The sequence below is a fragment of the Leptopilina heterotoma genome, unplaced genomic scaffold, assembly GCF_015476425.1.
Source record: "Leptopilina heterotoma isolate Lh14 unplaced genomic scaffold, ASM1547642v1 Lhet_15, whole genome shotgun sequence".
Lineage (NCBI taxonomy): Eukaryota > Metazoa > Arthropoda > Insecta > Hymenoptera > Figitidae > Leptopilina > Leptopilina heterotoma.
Window position 1 is genome coordinate 1,177,480 of NW_025110867.1, and position 22,007 is coordinate 1,199,486.

Consider the following 22,007-nt stretch of genomic DNA (forward strand, 5'->3'; position numbering starts at 1 on the left):
TTGATTCTAAAATAAAAATTTACCACTTGTGCACGTAGAAAAATTTGTTCCAAGAATCCATAAAAATCCACATAGTTTCCCATATGGAGATTTTGAAAAAATATTCAACGTTGCATTAAAATCTATTTTTTTGAATGTTAAAATTAAATAATATTTCAAATTTTGTACAATTATATAGGAAAAAAAAAAATTTTTATGAAAATTTATGCATAAAATTCAAATAAATAAAATATATTTTTTATTTTTTTACTATTTATTTACACAGAAAAATATTTAAATTTTTTTAACTAAGAATATTAATAATAGAATTATTTTTGAAATTAATTATTATTTAATGTCTTTTTTATTTATTTTTTTTTATAAAAATGAAAAATAGTACCTTTTAACCTTGTTTAATTGTCATTGATGAAAAAAATAGTTATCTGGAATGAATTTATTTATTTATTATTTTTGTTTTTTTTTTTAATGCAAATTAACTGATCAGGAGAGTAATTTTATAATACTCTTCATTTGTGATTTGAACATTATATTTGAATATATGTCGTCAATACTAGAATTTTGGTCGTTTAAATTATATTTTTAATACGAGACGAATGGGAAAAAAAAGATAAGCCTGTCATTCAATAACTGCCATTGTGAGAAACTAGAAAACAAATGAAATATTTGGATTCAATTTCAAGTCACTTTTTTTCCTTTGTAATTTTTCTTTTACCTTCCTTTGTGTAAAAATGAATAATTTCGAGGCTATTTTTACAGCAAAAGAGTAAAAAAAATAGTAAAAGTTTTATAGAATAGAAAATTTACTTTTTGAATATTTAAATTTTCCCGCTTTAAATACATGCAGATATGCAATGCGTGTTGCCTTCCATCAGGCGTTTGTGGCCTCTATCATTTTTTTTGCATTCTCCATAGGAAAACCTTGAAAATATCCTCTTTTTAACTAATTTAGTAAACAATTGTATTAATTAAAGGCATTTTTACTATAATTATCGATAAAATTTTATTTTTCCCCTTATTTTGATTCTTTTGATTTACAAGTTACCAACACTGACTGTAGGGCGCAATTTGTAGATAATAGTGATCCAACCCTGTTGTGGACGTCACCAACCACTGATTTCCATTTAACAATAGTTAAAACAATGTTTAGAATAGTATTTTTTAAATATATTAATTTAGTGTTTTGTAACTAAACGGTAATTCACGAAACATGCAACAATTTTTAGTGGACGACACGTAAATTAATTTTTTGTGCCTAATATTTTGACAAGCAAGAAATAAAAGTCTGGAGAAACTTTCAATAGAGGTTAGAAGTTGTAATATTTCGTGATGGTGAAAAACTGGAACATAACCTTTGTATTTGATCGTGATTTTTTTTAAATAATATATAAATACGAGACAAATAATCGAAGAAATTTTTACAGATTATAATTTTCCGTTATTGAAAAGATTGGAATTTCGCAATATTAAATGAAATATTGATGACAGTTCTTTGAAAGAGGTTAAGTCAATAGCCGCTATCTTGTATATGAATGACGTTAAAATTTTCCTGTGACGTTTACACATGTGCTTCCCATACGGTACGTAATTTTTTTTCCCGAAAATTATAATTTTCGTATTTTATTTAATAATTGATTCATTATTTTCATGATAATTTGTGATTTTATTTTCAAAAGTGGATAGTTTTTAAATTTCATTTTTGTTTCTGACAAAAAATTGATCGTGTTTTTCTCATTGTTTTTTTTTTCATTGTAAAAAATTTAGTCTGTTTTCTTTTGCAATCAAATTACTTGGTATTCATTTATAGAAATTGAAATAGAATAATTTTTTTTAAAATTGTGTTTTTTCGTTTCCTTGGAAATTTATTTTTTGGTAATATACTTAACTTATAATTTTAGTTATGGAAAATAGAAATATAAGTAAAAAATCGCGACTAAAGGAAATTTGCTACTTTTTTTAAACAACATCGTTTTCTCCGGTTTCTTTTCAAAAAAAATCTTTATTACTTACGTATTTTTAATATTTTTAATAATATTTATTATTAATTATTTTTAACAGCAAAAAATTTTAATATTATTTATTTATTGCAAAACACTAATTACTTTGATATATAAATAAAAATAAATTAAGTTACGAAAACCTTGGTATAATTTTGTAAATATACTAATTTTTTTTATTTTTTATAACTTTTCTCTTTTTTACTAATCTTCGTAATAAAAAATTACTTAAAACTTTCCAATTTTTTTATAAAGGGGAAAAATAAATCACATATTCATTTATAAATAAATAAAAATATTTATTTTCATAATTTAAATTTTAAAAAAGTCATAATTTAAATGTTTTTAAAGATTCAATTCTATTTGTTTAATTTTTAAAATTATTTGTTTATTTAATTGTAAAACTAAAATTTTTCAATTTAACTTTTTAAGTTCAATTTTTTAAGGGAAATACTATCGTTAAAATTAAATTTTTTAGTTTAATATTTGTTAGAAGTTTAATTTTGAATTTAATTATTTGTTTGAAATTAATTTTCAAATCAAATTATTTGTTAAAAACTTAAAATAAATTCAATTATTTGGTTAAAATAGTTTTTAAATTAAACTGTTTTGTTAAAATTAATTTTTTAAATTTTAACAAATAATTGAATTTAATAGGGAAATTTGATGAATAATTGAATTTAATTTAAAAATTTTAACAAATAATTGAATTTAATAGAGAAATTTCATAAATAATTGAATTTAATTTGAAAATTTTAAGAAATAATTGAATTCAATTGAAAAATTTTGATAAATAATTGAATTCAACAAGGAAATTTAGTAAATAATTAAATTTATTTAGTAAATTTTAACAAATGGTTTGATTTAAAAACTAATTTGAATAAAAACTATAATTATTCATTAAATTTTTATTTATTAAATTTAATTATTTTTATTTGTTAAATTCAATTCGATAAATAATTGAATTTAATTTTAAAATTTTAACAAATAATTGAATTCAATTGGGAAATTTTTATGAATAAATAAATTCAACAGGAAAATTTCATAAATAATTAAATTTATTTAATACATATTAACAAATGATATGATTTAAAATTTAATTTAAAAAGAACTACAATTTAAAAATTATTTTAAACAAATAATGTAATTCCATAGGAAAAGTCGATAAATAATTTAATTCAATTAGTAAATTTTCATAAATAATTGAATTTATTTAGTAAATTTTAACAAATTCTTTGATTTAATAATTAAATTTAATTTTTGAAAATTTTAACAAATATTTTACTTAAGAAATTAATTTTAATCACATAATTGAATTCAACAGGAAAAAAAAATTCCCATTGAATTAAATTATTTGTTTAAATCGAATTATTTATTAAAAGTTTTTCTTATTGAATTCAGTTATTTGTTAAATTTTTGTTTATTATTTTCTGATTGAATTCATTTTTTCTCTTTGTAAAATTGAATTTAAAAAATTATTTCATTTTATTTTGTTCACCGACTTTATGGTAAAAAATAAGTTTTTTTGTACATTTTCATCCTTAAACTAAATTGTGTTTTAAATATTTAATTTTAAACATTTACGTTTAAATGTTCAATTGATTTACTGTTAGTAAAATTTTTACTTTTACTATTCTTTTCTTTGTTTACATTAAATAAGAAAATTATGCACTATTTTTAATTTTTACTTTTTCCATTAATTTATTAGTAGAAAGATAATTAAAAAAAATTTAAGAATAATTTTTAAAGAAGTAATTTAATTGTTAAATAATCTATTTCAATTTCCGGAATAAATTTTACAATAATAATTACTTAATCGTTTTTGTTTGTTAAAATGAATTAATAACTAGAAATTAATTATAAAAAGTGTTATTGAATTTTATAAATTCGATAATTTATTTTTATTCAATGAAATGTTTTTATTTTAAAAGAAAACGAATATTTTCTTAACTTTTTATTTCTGTTAATTTGTGTACGAAAAACTTTTTTATAGTTTTTCTTATTAAGTAGTAATGTTAAGGAATTCAGGCCTCGGATATTATAACTTTTTCGACTTTTTTCGACTTATTTAAAAAAATTACGACTTTTTCGACTTTTCTTCCAAATATTGCAATAATTTTTAGTATAAAATGCAACTTATTAATAAATTTTTAATTAAATTTTCGAAATTTACAATTAAAAAAAGTTTCAATAATTGAAATTTTATAAAATTTAATTGAAAATAATTGATTTTTTTTCAAAGTGTTTATAAAAATTTTTTAAAATCAACTTTTGAAGAATTTTAATTGCAAATTTTGAAAATAATTGAAATTGAATTCAATTTTAATTAAATTCCTCGAAAGAATTCAATTTCTAAAAAAAATTTTAATATATTTCGAATAAATTCAATTATTTTTATAAATAGTAAAATTCTTCGCAAGAATTCAATTATTTTTATAAATAGTAAAATTTTTTGCAAGAATTCAATTATTTTCAAAACATCTTTAATTAAATTTCTTGGAAGAATTCAAATATTTCCATAAAATTCAATTATTTCCTAAAATTTTAATAATTTCTTCGAATCAATTCAACTATTTTTATAAATACTAAATAAATTTTCAAAATTTACAATAAAAAAGAGTTTCAATAATTGAAATTTTGTAAAATTTAATTGAAAATAATTGATTTTTTTCAATGTGTTTTATAAAAATTTTTGAAAATCAACTTTTAAAAAATTTTAATTGCAAATTTTTGAAAATAATTGATTTCTCAAAAATTTAATGAAAAATCTTCAAGTGTAAAATTAAAAATGGTAATTAGTGGAAATTAACTTCTAAAAATTATATTAAAAATATTTTTAAAGAAAATAATTCTTAGAATCTTAGCATTCTAATTTTTTAAAATTAAATTATTTTCGATATTTTCAAATACAAATTTCCAAAAATTCAAATACATACAAAAAATAAAAAACATTAAAATTGTTTAGGTACAATTATTTTTAACATTTTAATAACATATGACAATCATGTTCAAAATTTTTAATCAAAATTCTTAAAAAAAATTTTTTTTTTAATTATACAAACATTCTTTAGAAATTTAATTGTTTTGGAAAGTTTTTAATTTTATAATATTTAAAAACTATTATATTTCATAAACCATTGTAAAAATATTTTTGAAAAATTAATTTTAAGAATTTCTGTATTATAATTTTTTTAAAATTAATTAATAACTTAAAAAACATGGACAGTTACAATCATTATAAAAAAAATGTTTGTATTTAAATAATTGAATTCTCTAAGAACTTTTGGAAAATTATTAAAAATAATTGATTTTGAGAAGAAGTTTGATTAAAAATTGTAGAAAATAATTGAATTTTAAGTGCCAGAATAAAGTTGTATTTATTAGAAGTTATTAAATTTCAGAAGGCTTTAAATAGAGTTTTTGAAAATTTTATTCCCATATAAAAACAAACAAGAATTTAGAAATCAGTGAAAGATCAGAAGATACAAAATAAAATTTTTGTGACGACACTGATTTAAATAAACGACTTTTTCGACTTTTTTTCTATTTTAAATCGACTAAGACGACTTTTTTTGCACCTTAAAGTCGATCCGAGGCCTGGGATCGATTGATTTAAATTCCAATGTTATTGCATATTTCGATTTAGGTCTTTTCATTATTATAATAATTTGAGGATTATTTTTCGTTCTGGCTTCGCTCTTTCTTCTTTTTGTTTCTGCATCCCTTTCATTATCATTTTTCGTCTAGAATAGAAATCGTATTTTTAATAAATTCGACTAGAATATAGAAATTCGTATTTAATAAATATTTGATAGAAAACAAACAATCGAAATTTGCAGGAAATTTCCTGAAAAGCAGTAGCAGCAGCAGCAGCAGCAGCAGCAGTAGCACAAAAAGAAAATAAGATGCTTCCACTACATCATCGTGACAATCCAAGTATTTTAACAAGAATCAAAGAAAAATTGCAAAGTTGGCTGCGTCTAGTTTTCGCTGACAAGAATACAAGAAATTTATTTTCATTTCTATTGATTAATTTTGCCTTTGCATTCGTTGAATTGTCATATGGTTTTTGGAGTAATAGCTTGGGACTAATATCAGATGGATTTCATATGCTATTTGATTGCGCCGGTCTTATCACTGGTCTTGTTGCATCGGTGATAACGAAAAAACGTGCCAATGAACGTTTCACCTATGGCTATGTGAGAGCTGAAGTTATCGCCGGTTTCATTAATGGCCTATCATTACTTGTTGTTGCAATGCACATTATGTCAGAGGCAATTGAACGGGCCATTGAACCACCGGAAATAAAGCACGAGAGATTATTTATTATCTCCGTCGCTGGACTAATGGTGAATTTAATTGGAATATTTGTCTTTCAACATGGAGGAGGACATCATGGTCACAGTCATGGAGGAGGAGGTGGTGGTGGTCATGGACATGGACACAGTCATTCGCAGTATAATAATCATGATCATTCCCATAATCATGTGGACGAACATCATCATCATCATTCGCACGATTCGGATATTTCGCCGCAAAATTCGCAGATAATGAAGGGTGTATTTTTGCATATTTTGGCCGATACACTTGGTTCGGTGGGAGTTATTATATCGACATTGTTGATACAATGGTTTGGTTGGTTGATTGCCGATACTATTTGTTCGATGTTTATTGCTGTTTTAATTGCAATTAGTGTTGTGCCGTTAATTAAGGAGACGGGTGTGATTTTAATGCAGCGACAGCCAACGGCATTGGACAAAGTATTGCCGCAATGTTACAATAAAGTTAAGCAATTGTCGGGTGTTATTGGTGTTCAAGAGCCACATTTTTGGAGTCTTAGTTCGGAAATTTATGTTGGCTGCTTGAAATTAGAAGTCGATGCACGAACTGTTGAGCCTAAATATGTTCTCGCACATACGCAGATGATATTTCAAGCGGCTGGTGTACGACAACTTACTATTCAACTTGACTATGTTCCGGCATGATGCGGGAATGATGATTTATTATTGTATAATAGTAATAGTATCGATGAGAGCTTCCATATTCTATCGGTTTGTAAGGCATTCTGGGCGTGAAATTTCCTTTTTTTCCTTTTGTCGAATTTTCCTTTTTGTAAATTGATTTTTGCTACTTTATAAGGCGGCCAATTGCAAATCTCGACGAGATTTCAAAAACAATTTTAGACTTTCGTTCCTTTCTGACCTCTTTAGATTGTAGGACAAAAGTTCCAATCCAAAACTTTTTTAATTAAATTATTTTAATGAATTATATTTAATAACATTATTTACACATAAATCACATTCTTGCTATTAAGAAAAATCGTTTTAAAAAAATATCGCCATTTAATTCCGTTCAATTTGGAATTTAGAGGAATTTAAAATTTTCAAGTGGATCAGCTGTTTTATTTGTCCGCCGACATTTTGTTTCTTGTAATTCTCAGAAGAGACGGATTACAGTGTACGAAAAAGTTTCTAAATTTAGAGTTTGAATTTTGAAAAAAAAAATGCTGGACCTTTTGGTATTTGGAAATAAGAATTATTGGACCTTTTGATTTTTGGAACAAAGAATTATTGGAACTTTCGTCCTCCAACCGATTCTTTAAACTGTTCGTCTTTCTCTAAATTTCCCAAGTGATTTTTATTCTTGTTGCTATTTTTTTTTCTCCTGGAAAATTAGAAATATTTGTTTTTGAGAATATCGATAAATATGGCAAAGATTTTTTTTTGAACCAAATTTTTAAAAACCAAAATTTTTTCTTCCAATTTTTTTTACAAAATAAAAAAATTACACAGTTAAAGAATTGCAAGGTAAAAAATAATTTACATAGTTAGAAGATTACAAAGTAAAAAATTTACAAAGCAAGAAAATTACAAACTAAAAAATTTACAAAGTAAGAAAATTACAAACTAAAAAAATTATAAAATAATTCATTTTTTCGAATAATGTAAAAAAAAAAAATGAAAATTTTTTGACAAATAAATAAACGAAGGAAAAGTAAAGGAAATTATGATACGTCTTGAATTTACATATTCATCAATATTCTCTCGAAGGGAAGCCTTTATTTCAAGACTTTGGCGTATTATATTCAACTGAATCATTCCTTTTCTTAAAAAAATAAAAAGTGTACCAAAAGACAATTTTACAGAAATATTGTGCGATTGAATGCCATTGTTGCGAATGTTTTATTTAACCGTTAGAAAAAAATGTAAAACTTTTCATTTTTGAAAGGTTCAATATTTTGTTTTCATCAATATTAAAAAAAAAGATGAAATATATTTTGGAAATAAGTCAAAATCAATTTGCAAAGACATTTTCTATAATGAAAATACATAGTTTTAAAATTGGAAAAATAAAGTAAAATAATAATAAAATCAACAATAAAAATAAATTTAATAAGTGAAGATCAATTTAAAATACTGTAAAATTAAATTTAAAAAAATAAAATAGAAATGCAATACAAAGGAAATAATATTTTGACAAATACCAAAATATATTTGATTCTCGCTGTATAAATAGACTTGCACTTCTGTGAAATGAAGTTTTTTTTGAATATTGTTAAATGGTTTTTTGCAAAGGAAGTTTTTTTTTCACAACACTTCATTTTTATTTTGCAATTCAAGCAACTTAAAAAATATATATATATATACTTTTTAAGATTTAAAGAAATTTATTTAAAAAACTAAAATAGAATTCTTAAATTATAATTTGTTTTACAATTTCAAAAAGCAATTTTTAATCTTCTTTCAATTTTACAAAAGAAGGATTTAAAAATTGATTAAAAATGGAAATTTAAAACAATTTTTTTACTTTTTTTGTATGTTTTCTGAGAATGTGATTCTGCTATTTTTCCCTCACGAAATATACAAAAAAAAAGGTAAAAATGTAAATTTTTTAATTTTAATTTCTTATCGTAATGTTATTAATTTTTAAAACTGCCACTAAAGCAGTAGGGATAATTTTTCTTTTTAATAGTAAGAAAAAAGATTTCGCACTATTTTAATTTTCAAATGAGTGAAATATAAATATCTAAATATTTTGTAATAAAATTCTAGTTTAAAAAAAAAAAAGAAAAATGGTATTTAGTGGTAAAAATTGAATTTTATTAAGTGAGAATTTTTCCAAATTAAAAGATTCATTTAGAGCATTTTTCTAGTCTGTAGAATGTTTTATTTGTGATTTTTGTTTTTAAATTTCGGCTGTTGTGCAAAAAAAAACAAAAAAACAAAACAAAGAGAATAGAATCGAATTTTCCATCAGTGAAAATTCATTTAATTTTTTTTTAAGAATTAAATCAAATTTAATTTTTGTATTTAAAAATTGGTTAAATTTATAATTTTACAATATTAGTTTTAAGTATAGTAAAATTTACTCATGTGAGTATAGTAAACTTTACTAATTAGAAGTATAGTAAAATTTACCAATTAAAATATAGCAAAAGTTGTCAATTGAAATTCGGTAAATTTTACAAATGGAAATATAGTAAAATTTATTTTTTAATTTTGAAATAATATTCGTAACATTTACTCTAGTGCAATTCATAAATTTGACTGTAATTCATATTGTAAAATTTACCAACTGTAAAACAGTATAATTTAGTAAATTTTACCAACTGCAATAAAGTAAATTTTACAAATTGAAATCTAGTAAAATTTACCAACTACAATAAAGTGAATTTTACAAATTGAAATATAGTAAAATTTACCAACTACAATAAAGTAAATTTTACAAATTTAAGTATAGTAAAATTTGCCAATTGCAATACAAATAGAAATATAATAAAATTTACCAATTGCAATACAGTACATTTTACAAATTGAAATATAGTAAAATTTATAGATTAACCTACAGTAAATTTTATAAAAACAATTTTTAAATAAATTTTACAAATTGAAGTTTAATTTTTAATTTTGAAAAAAGTGTTTAGTGTAATTCTAAATGTTTTTATAAGGAAATTTTCATAATTTTAAGGGGAAAAATTTCTTTTTTAAATAAGCAAAAAAAGAATGTTTCGCCCCTTTTCTCTCCTGCATAAAATTAAAAAAAATATTTTTTTTGTGAATTTTGCATTTATTGCTATTTAATTAAAAAAAATAACGTATTTTGCGTTAAAACCGTCCGTGATGTTGCGTATAAATATAAATAATTATTAATGATTAAAAATAAATAAATAATATAATTGGCTTTTTTGTTCTACAACTATTCTCATTACAATAAAGTATTATAATTTCTTTTTTGAATCCATTTAAAGAAGAAATAAAAATGGTAGAAATGAATTTTTATTTCAATTTTAAGATTAAAATAATTATTTTAAATAATTTCGAAACAAGTTTTGAAAAGAGAATGCATCGGTAGATTTTTTATCAAATTTGAAAAAAGAGTGAAAAGCATGATACAACTTAAGAGTTGTTTTTTTCTTAAAATTTTTTAATATACACGCCTTTCTTAGAATTTTTCTAAGAAACTTTTTTTAAATTTATAAATATATATATATATATATTGATGTGACTATCAATTATTATAATATATAAATAGTTATTAATATAATTGTAATAAAAATTATTGATATGTAAATAATGTTCATTTTTTTAAATATATTAATTACGATATAAATAAAAATATATAAATTAATAATAATGCGAATTGTAAGAATAATGGTAAATTTCGTTGTTCTCGTCTTGAGATATATTAACGATTATTCCTATTCCTATACTCTTTACTCAAATATTTCCTTCTTGTTCTTTGATAAATTTTTACCTTACTCGAAAATTACAATTTTTTACTATTAGTATTCTAAAAGTAATTATATTTTTTCCGTAGAATTTATAAACTTTTTTGTTAATTCAAAAAAAATTATGTATTTTGATTTATTATAATAATTAATCAAACTTTTGAATTAATTTAATAATTTAATAAAATTTAATGTTTATGTAATGTTTGTCGTTCGGTTAACGCATGCTCGATAGTTCTATCGAGCCTATTTTTGTTAAATAATACATATGCGTATTTTTTAGTTTAGTTATTCGCTTTTTTTTAATTATTACTCTTAGTTAATTTTTCTGGATTTCGAATATTGTGACTTTTATAGTTAATTGAAATGATAAAATTACAATTTTATTTTCATTAAATATTATTTTATACTCATATGCTTGTAAAACTCGTTTTATTGTGCGTGTGAAGTGAGTTGTTAAATTAATATTAAAGAATAATTTAAATATTATTAAATACTGAATAATATACTAAATAATTTGATTGTATTACATATAGCTGAAAAGAAATGGAGCGCGTGTGTTGAGCTGCAACCATGAGAGTGAGTGAGAAAGAGACATTCTCCCCACTGCGGGCAGTAAGAGTGGGGATGCTGCCTATAAGTACAAGTTGCGCCTGGCACAGTCAGTCCCAATCTGGCAGTCATCGACATTAGAACCACGTGTTACTTATTCACCACATTATTTTTAAAACCACGTGGTTCTAGCACAAACTGTATTACGTTTTCGTTAATCGCAGTTAAATTATCCAATTTTTTTAACCAAATAAGTAAAAGGAGAAATAATTTTTGAATAACAAATTAATTAGATTCGGGAGTGTTCGAATTTTTCTAAAACCGCGATCGAAAGTTTAGGGAGTTTTACAAGTATTTTTGTTTCATATGAAGAAAATTGTAAATAAATAATAAATTTGTAAGTTGTAAATTCGCGATAAAATTTTTAATTTACGGGTTCATTTTCATTGATTGTATAATTAGCGTATTTTTTCCTCTTATCGTAGACAATTATAAACAAGTTGTAAATCCAGATGTTCATTACATGAACATTTTGCTTCCTCTTTACGATCAGCAAAAAAAATTTGCTTCCTCGTTGAGGAAGCATTAACGATAAGTATATTTCATTTTTAAATCTTTTTTTATACAATTTAACATTTATAAAATAAAGTTCATTCGTCTTAATAGACGAATTATACAGTAATATGAATCTAAATAAACAAAAAAAATGTGGATTTTTCACCTTTAATTGTAATTAATTCTATAATTTTCAATAGAATATATACTTTATATACATGAATCGATTCGTCTTGATGCAAAGAATAAGATTTTTGATTTATTTTTCAATAAATAATAACATTTTATTGTACAGCAACATGATTTTTAAGAAAAAAAGAATTTTTTAAAAGAGCAAATTGTTTTGTCTATAATTGGTTTTAATTCTATAAATTTAAATACAATATATACTTCATATATACCAATCGCTCCGTCTTGATGCAAAGAATAAGATTTTAGAATTAAATGATTAAGATTTTTTTATATAGCAACATAATTTTGCGGAAAGAACTCATTTTTTGATAAAAATGCGAATTTTTCGCAGCTTTAATTGTGATTAACTCTATAAATTCTCATACAATTTATACTTTGTATATACCAATCGATTCGTCTTGATGCAAAGAATAATATTTTATTATATATTAACTTCAATAACCAACTTAAAAATTTTTTTTTGAAAAAAAAAATTTTTTAGAAAAAAGTCAAAAAAAAAATTTTTTCTGAGAATTTTTTAAAGTCTATCAATCCATTTCGAGATATTTTTATGATAAATATACCTGGTAAATTTTAGCCAAATTCGTTAAAACCTCTTCGAGTTATCGTGTTCACAAAAATCGGGATCCACACACATACATACATCCGGACAATTGTTCAGGGTCTTATATAACATAGTCCTATATAGAAGAAAATTTGTTAAAAGGATTTTTAAAAATTTTGTAAATTAAACGACTACAAAGCTTCCTCACGAGGAAGCAAAATTGAATATTTATTTACGGGAGTGCTGGGAATTTTTACAGTCGCGTCTGAATTGAGAAAATATTGTTCAAGAATCAAGTTTCAAAATGAAGAACGGCGGCCATTTTGTTTAAAATATAATTCACGGTAAGATTAAATATTTAAAAATTACTTTTTTTATGTATGCCTCTTTGTTTGTTGTGTAATATTAAATTTATTTGTTTTTGAATTTCTTCCTGTAGTAAAATAAAAAAAAGTACATACGAGGCATTTTACGTGAAATGTCCTATAGGTTGAAATTTCAACTTCTTGAAAAAAATTGAAACTCAGGGAATTTATTGTTCTATCAAGTAGAAATGTGCCCCAAAAAATATTTGTGATTTTTTCGAAAATTTGGAGGGGGTAGAGGGGGGTCAATTGAACCGCCGGATTGTAGAAGGGCATATAGCCCATTTGAATTACATTGGCTATATACCCTTCTACGATCCGGCGGTTCAATTTGACCAATTTTGCTAACACCGGCAACTTTGTGAATTTTTTCTGAACATACTTCTAATGGGAAAAATTTTTTAGAATATGTTTCTGAAAGGTTTTTTCGTCCTCTTTCCAATGGTGTATTTTATTTTTTAATATTTTAAAAATTTACCCTAATTTTTAAAATATTAAAAAATAAAATACACCATTGGAAAGAGGACGAAAAAACCTTTCAGAAACATATTCTAAAAAATTTTTCCCATTAGAAGTATGTTCAGAAAAAATTCACAAAGTTGCCGGTGTTAGCAAAATTGGTCAAATTGACCCCCCTCTATCCCTCCAAATTTTCGAAAAAATCAAATATATTTTTTGGGGCACATTCAAGAAGTTGAAATTTCAACTTAGGACATTTCACGTAAAATGCCTCATACGTATATTAATTTGTCAAACAAAATTTTTTTTATATATTTTTTACGAATCAAGTCATTTTTTCACAATCATTAAGTGAAAAGAAAAATTTGTTGCAATTGGTGTCCCGAAAAATATTTATTCTTTGTCCACAATTTAAGAACATTTAAGTTCAACATTTAAGAGCGAACGTTTGTGTATTGTACGACTCAGTGATTTAGGCTCAGCAAAAGCTTTTTTGCGGTGTCAAAAAAAAGAGAACTAAATGTAGAACAAATATGCCTAAGACAAAATAAGTTTACTAAAATTGTTCACTAATTTCTTGGTTCCTATTCTCATTCACTATCATTTAAAGTCAATTATTCATTAAGGTAATTAATAATAACCCTGACTACTTTTTTTTTAAATTGCTTATAACTCCGATACTTTTGGTCAAATTTTTTTACGATGTTCAACAAAAATATTACGTTTGAGTAGATCTTTCCAACAATTTTCAAAAAATCGCGAAATTTATCCTACAGGGGAAGTTATGAAGAAAAGTTAAAACTATGTCCAACCCTGACAACTCTACCCTATAATATTATAAAGAATAACATAAAAATATTTAAGAATGAAATTGTTATTGCAAAATTGAAAAAACAAATTTTGTTGTTGTTTTTGCTTTTGGCGATTATTTTTAATTGCAAAAAAATTTCTAGCTTTATCACTATTCTGGAATATTGCGCTGTTTTTGCCCCGAATTTTGTAAAAAAAATATCTATGTAAAAAAATATTGTTTTTAGAAAAGTACCTGTACCACTGAATTTTTTATAGTTGTTTTTTTGTTGTTTCAGGCAACAGGATGCAGAATTTTTTTCAAAAACAAGGCGATGATACTTGGACATAATTCCGTTTTGGTATGTACAATACTTTTAACTCTGGTAAGTGAAATTTGTATTTGGGCGATATGTGAGAGAATCTTTACCTATTTAAAAAAATGGATAATATTTATAACTATAAAAATGGGTAATAAACCATTTTTTATTTCTTTAAATTCCAAAGTAATCTACTAATTACTCTGACAGGGCTCGAACTAGGTTTAATTCAATGATTTTCAATACATTCAATAAAATTTTTTAAAAGAATTCAATTATTTCGAAAAAATTTTAATACGATTCTACGCAAAAATTTAATTGTTTTCATAAATAATAAAAATTCCACAGGAATTCAATTATTTACCAAGTTTTTAGAAACTTCTTCGCAATACTTCAATTATTTTCATAAATAATAAAATGTTTATAGGGATTCAATTATTTTCGTAAATAACAAAATTCTTTTTAAGAATTCAATTATTTTCACAAATAACAAAACTCATTGAAGAATTTCAATTATTTTTAATACAATTTTAATCGAATTCCTCGAAAAATGTAATTATTCTTAAAAATTTTATTAAAATTCGTCTAAAGAATTTAATTATTTAAAAATTTGTTGATAAAATTCTTTATGAGAATTGAATTTTAAGAAACATTCAATTATTCAATTAATTATTTATTTTTGTATTTAAATAGGTAATTGAGTTCTCGTAGAATTTTCAAATAAAAATTGATTTAAAAATTAAAATTAATTTTTTTTTTTTTTAAATTAATATTAAAAGTAATAGGGTAAATGCACTAGTAGTCGGACACTTAAGGATACAATCTTAAATTATGCTTTTTTTCTTGAAATAGCAAATATCTACTGTGTTTATAAGCACATTATTAATTAAAGGAGTTCTTCAGGATTAAAAATCATATAAATTTGTTACAAATAGTTGAGTATTTAATAAAATATTAACATTTTAATAAAAAATTACGAATGCTTTAGTAGTCGGACACTTTTTCCCCTTGTTTCTATAGTCGGACATCTGTCAGATATTTTGAATTTATAAAGTAAAAAAGATAATTTTTTAATTGCTATCTGCTGGAAAATGGAATTAAAGCATATTAGAAGTTATTAATATAATATTTAAACCCTATAAGTTTTAATATTTATGATTAATTATCAACAAAACTTTGTGCCACTCATCGCGCTACTCGAAAATGGTTGTATCTATAGTCGGACACCATGATTTTTAAAGCATTAAATAAAATATTTCTTGTTTAATTATTTTCGAAAATAACACTATTTTAATAAAATATAAACTTCACACATTCGTCTAGTATACTTTTTAAAGCAATTATCACAATGCATTATTATTTATTTGTCAAAAAACACGAAAGTGTCCGACTACTAGTACTGTCCGACTATACCCGCACTTACCCTATAGCGTGAATTTTTTGAAATAATTGAATTGTGAAAATATTATTTTTTAATTCAAAAAGTTTAATTGAATTTTTTGAATGTTGGAAACGATTTAATTGAATTGTTTTTATATTATTTGAAGTTTTTATTTTCTAATATATATTTAATTGTAGAATTTACGAATATGTAATTGAAATTTCCTAAATTGAATATTATAAACAAATGGATTTGAAAATTGTCGAAGATTTAAAGAAGAATTTTAGTTAAAAATTCTTGAAAATAATAATTGAATTGAAATGAACTACAATATTCTTATAATATTAAATAATGATTTTTATCACTGGGACAACTTTAATTATTATAAAACCTAAAGAAATCGATCGCTCGGAATCGAAGACTCGGAGTAGATAAATTGTAAAAGTACAAATGAATGAAATTTTTTTTTAATTTAATAAAGAAATTAATGAATTTTGTTCATTTGAACCTCAAAATTTTGAGAAGTTGAATTTATCTTTTGGCATATTCAGTCTAGAAAATTTTAAAGGTGTTTTTTTATTAAAATATGAGAATATTTCCTTTCAAATATAAGGTAGTGTTTTTTTTTAGAAATTATATTTATTTGCAAGAAGAATTTTAACAATGTACATATAGTAGAATATTGACAACTTTGAAAGAAAATGAATTTTTCGAAAATTCAATAATTAAAACGAATTCTCGCATTTCCGCAGAATTAATTAATTTTAACAGAGCATTTTTTAAATTAATTATATTTAAATTAAATTTAAAAACAATTCAGATTTGAAATTACATAAATTTCAAGAAAATGAGAGCAAGACAATTTTTTTTGGTGAAATTTTCTGTTTTTTTCTTGACGTGACAACGTCTTGGCAGAATAAAGTAGTTTCTTTTAATTAGTTTATCTACCTACAGTACCTTCCGAAATTGTCAGTCCACCCATTTTTAAAGGAATGAAAAAAATTCTTTAACATAAAATTCATGAAAACTAAAATTTTTTTTGGTTTACATATATTTTGTAAGACGATAAAATTTTTAAAAGAATAAGACCTCACAGAAGTCATTTGGCCAAAATTTGTAGAAGATATTCTTAATAATCGTCATTTTCAATGTTTTACAAAAATTTGAATAACTTCTAAAACAATGAACGCTTTTTAATAATCTTAGGCTTATTTTAAAGGTCATTTTCTACGGAATAAGAATTACTTATAGGCATTAACCTGTAATTTTTTACTTGGAATAAGCATGACGTCAAAGTTGGACAAAAAAATTCAAAAAATTTGAAATAATATTATTAAAAGAAAAATAATTTTTGAAATTCAAACATATTTTTTTATTAACTTTTCTTTAAAAATCTTCAACCATATCATGTTTTATATATGTTCTAGAATAGTTTTTAGAACAAAAAATTTATTTCAAATTTTTCCAATTTTTTTGTCCAACTTTGACGTCATGCTTATTCCAAATAAAAAATTACAGGTTAATGCCAATAAGTAATGCTTATTCCGTAGAAAACGACCTTTAAAATAAGCCTAAGATTATTAAAAAGCATTCATTATTTTAGAAGTTATTCAAATTTTTGTAAAACATTGAAAATGACGATTTTTAAAAATATCTTCTACAAATTTTGGTCAAATAACTTCTGTGAGGTCTTATTCTTTTCAAAATTTTATCCTCTTACAAAATATAAACCAAAAAAAAATTTAGTTTTCATGAATTTTACGTTAAAGAATTTTTTTCATTCCTTTAAAAATGGGTGGACTGACAATTTTGGCCGGTACTGTATTGTCTTATTATTTAATAAACTATAAATAATATTTTCAAAAGTTCGTAGTATTTAGATATTTATAATTTAAGACAGATTTCTCTACTATTTTTTTTCGTTTTTGACTAGGAAATTTTTATTTAGTTTTCTAAATTACTGACAGACGTATATATACAGTTACTGACAATCGTGGATAAATAAAATCGCTATTTCTTAAGTTCTGTTTCCAAAAGTGTTATGAGGGCAAATGGTTTTATTTGAAAAAGTTTTTTTAACTAACATTTTATTTGGAAAAATTTTATTATCGTTTTTGCCTTTGTGAATTTTCAATAATTTTTTATTAAATAAAGTTGAAGTTGATTAGACATTTTTGAGAGTGGGTAGTGGTGAATGAATAGACGTTGTCACGCCTAATAAACTCATAAATATTTTTTATACACAATTGTCAATATAACCAGTTAAGTGATGGAAATTTATAACAATCTAGATAATTTGAATTTGAATTAAATTAATTAAATTTTAGTTGCGAAAATTTAATTAGGATTTAATTAAATAAATTTTAGTATGAAAAGATTAATTTTAATTTGGGAATTAGCATTTTAATTTCGGAAATAAATTTTTATTTCAGAGAAGAAAAAATATTGATTTTAAAAAATAAATTTTAATTTCAAAAAGTGAATTTAAATTTCAGAAAGTAAATTTTATTTTCAAAGAATATATTTGGACTTCAGAAAATAAATTAATTTCAAAAAATAAATTTTTAATTCAGAAAAGTAATTTTAGTTACAGAAAATAATTTTTATTCAAAAAGATAAATTTTTAATTCAGAAAATAAATTAAAATTTTAACAAATAAATTTTAAATTCAGAAAATAAATGAATTTCAGAAAATAAATTAAATTTTTAAAAAACAAATTTTAATTTTAAAAAATAAATTTTAATTAAGGAAATTAAAAATACCGGAAAAATTTTTACTAAATCAATAAAAAAATTTCTTGTAAGTTAATAAAATAAAATTTTGTGATTTCCAAGTCTCAATTTATTTTCAACATTCAACTGGTTAAATTCAAACATTAAAAAATGTTTTCTAAATTCTCAACAAAAAATTTTTTTTCTTTTGCAAATTAGCATCTTTTAAAAAGTGGCAATATCGTTGAGTCAGTAATTTTGCTTCGTTGTTTTATACAATTATTAACAATTGAATTTCATTATTCCTGTTATTTTATTTATTAATAACCGACTAAATTCTTTATTTCCCCGTTTTTTTCCATTGAATAGTCACATTTTAACTTTAATAATATCACAGTTTGTCTCTCGTTTGCCGGTGGAACGCGATTTTTTTCCATTTTGAAAATTACACAAAAGTGATTTTTGTTATTTAAAAAAGAAAATCATTCTCTTAAAATTTTTCGAATTTTTCTTTTCTTTTCTTTTTTGTCTTGTCACTTATAATAAAATATTTTTTTTATTGACATGATTTATAATTGAAGTCGTACTTTTTTTTTTCTTCAACCGACAGTATTATTTTTTCGTAATATTACTTATATATTGGAAACAGTATGAAAAAAATTAATATTATACAAAAAATGCTTTTTCGCCTGATAAGAATGATACAGTGGTCAGAAAATTTTTTTTTAATTTGAATCTTAAATATATATTGTCCTGATGAAGCTGATTTTTGTTGTGTTTTAAAATATTTTTTCTTGGAAACGAAATATATTTTAGATTTTTTTTGTAGCGGGAAAATTAATGTATTTTTTTTCTAGCATAAAGTTATTTTTGAAATATTTTTACAGAAAAGTATTTTTTCTACCAAATTTTAGAATTCTTTCTATCAAAAAGTAGTTGTGTATTTTTTCTACAAAAAAAGTATTCTTTGAAATTTTAACACCAAAAAGTATTTTTTTTACAAAAAAGAATTATTCAAATGTTTACCCTAAAAAAAATTTTTTTTATGTTTTAAATTAAAAAGAAATTTTTTTTTACTTTCAAAAAGGTATTTTTTGCATTTTTACGAAATTTTTTTTTTGTTTTTTACCAATAAAAATTATTTTTGGAATTTTTTATTCCCACAAAGTATTTTTTGCAGTTTTTTCTACTAAAAATTACTTATTAAATTTTTTCTACCACCAAAAAGTACCTATTTTTCAAAATTTGTCTACTAAGATGTATTTTTAAAATGTTTACTATCAAAAAGTATTTTTTGAATGTTTTTAAACAAAAAGAATTTTTTGTTTTTTACTACCAAAGGTATTTTTTGCATTTTTACTAAAAATATTTTTTGCTCTTTGACAATCGATTTTCAGAATTTTTTTGGCACAAATTACTTTTTTCAACTTCACCAAAATTAATTTTTGTTTTTTATCACTAAAAAGTTGTTTTTAGAATTTGTTCTACTCGAAAGTATTTTGACCACCAAAAAGTATTTTGACCACCAAAAAGTACTTTTACAATAAAAAGTTTTCTAACTAAAAGATTTTTATAGTAAAACTTTTAAACAAGTGAAAATTATTTTTGGAATTTCTTCTACTAAAAAGTACTTTTTGAATTTTTACCGACAAAAAGTATTTTTTGAATGTTTTTAATCAAAAAGTATTTTTTGAATGTTTTTAATCAAAAAGAAATTTTTGTTTTTTACTTCAAAAGAGGTATTTTTTGCGTTTTTACCAAAAATTTGTTTTTGTTTTTTGCCAATAAAAAGTATTTTTAGAATTTTTTTTCACAAAGTACTTTTTGGAATTTTTACCAAAATTTAATTTTTTGTTTTTATCACTAAAAAGTTGTTTTTAGAATTTTTTCTACTCGAAAGTATTTTTACCACCAAAAAGTACTTTTTTAAACAATTTTTTCTACCAAAAAGTTCTTTTAATGGTAATATTGTTTACCATTGGAAATTATTCTTTTAATATCTTCTACCAAAAAGTATTTTTTTAATTTTTACCATCAAAAAGTATTTTTTTGAATGTTTTTAATCAAAAAGAAATTTTTGTGTTTTGCTTCCAAAAAAATTATTTCTTTTTTTGCCAATAAAAAGTATTTTTAGATTTTTTTGACATAAAATACTTTTTGGAATCATTACCAAAATTTAGTTTTTGTTTTTTATCACAAAAAATTTCTTTATATTTTTTTCTACTCTAAAGTATTTTTACCACCAAAAAGTACTATTTTTAAAGAATGTTTTCTATCCAAAGAGTTTTTTTTATAGTTAAATTTTTTTACCAGTAAAAATTATTTTTGGAAATTCTACCAAAAAGTATTTTTTTAATATTGACCAAAAGTGATTTTTATTTTTTTACGTATAGAAAAATTTTTTCAAACTTTTTATTTATTGTAAAAAAATTAAACTGCTTAGAAATTTTAATTTTCTTACTTTTTTCATAAATTTTGCTTAATTTTAATTTTTTTGATTTTTTTCTTCGTACTTAAAACATATTCCAAATGTCAGCTTCATTATTGTCTAATGAAAATTTTTGCATATACAGTAATTTAATTAACGTTAAATTACTATACATGTTTTGTGAAATTATTAATATTATTATTATTGCTAATTATAATAAGAGTTAGGAAGTATTTTTCTTTTTGAATTGACAAAGTGTAATTTTATATTGACAAAGTATTTCAATTGAAAATTTATTTTTTTTTTGTTTTATAATTAAGGCAATGCATTTATTATAAGTGTTAAAATATTAAAATTTTTAAATTATTGCATATGCAAATCAGTTCATGTAAATATATATTTAATTGACTCCAAAAATGTTGAATAGTGCGTTAAATATAATATTTTTATATTTTTATTAATATTATGCAATAAAAAGCAGTATTTCAACGAAGAGAGGTATAGTACCATATTTTTTTTAAATTTTAACTTGGACGTCTATTTACATAATTTAAGCATTTTTTTAATTACGCGAGGCTATTTTTTTTTTTTTTTTGGTTTTGCTCTTCACTCTGTGGACTGAAATTTTAATTTTTTTATTGCATTTTTATTCTATAAAAAAAGTTACACAGGGAAAGTATTTTTTTTATTTTTTCCTGTGTATTTTCTTTTTTTTGATTAATTTTTATAAGGACGTGATTTTTGAATTAAGTAGTCGATCTGTACAGTAAAAATTTGTTTGGTGTTTATTTTTAATTTTTTTTTATGATCACTATGAAGTCTAGAGAAAAAAAGTTAAATAAAATCTATATTTTTTTAGTGACCTCAAAAGCAGCTAATATTTTCCATTTCTTTTTACTGCTAGTTTGAAAAATATTTTTTTAGATTGTGAATGTCAATTTATTGGCCAACCTATAATTATACGTGATTTACAACACATTACTATTAG

General features: G+C 22.3%; 1 protein-coding gene across 1 annotated transcript; it reads left to right on the plus strand.

Moving 5' to 3' along the window:
* The first annotated feature begins 1,077 nt into the window (after positions 1 to 1,077).
* Positions 1,078 to 7,286, plus strand: LOC122498460 (zinc transporter 7-A). Its single transcript, XM_043606192.1, has 3 exons — positions 1,078 to 1,303; positions 1,422 to 1,577; positions 5,834 to 7,286. The coding sequence occupies exon 3, from the start codon at positions 5,900 to 5,902 to the stop codon at positions 6,977 to 6,979; it is 1,080 nt and encodes a 359-aa protein (XP_043462127.1). The 5' UTR covers positions 1,078 to 1,303; positions 1,422 to 1,577; positions 5,834 to 5,899; the 3' UTR covers positions 6,980 to 7,286.
* Positions 7,287 to 22,007: the final 14,721 nt, after the last annotated feature.

Coding starts and splice junctions, on each gene's coding strand:
- LOC122498460 (XM_043606192.1), top strand. CDS start 5,900: ATGCTTCCACTACATCATCGTGACAATCCAAGTATTTTAACAAGAATC.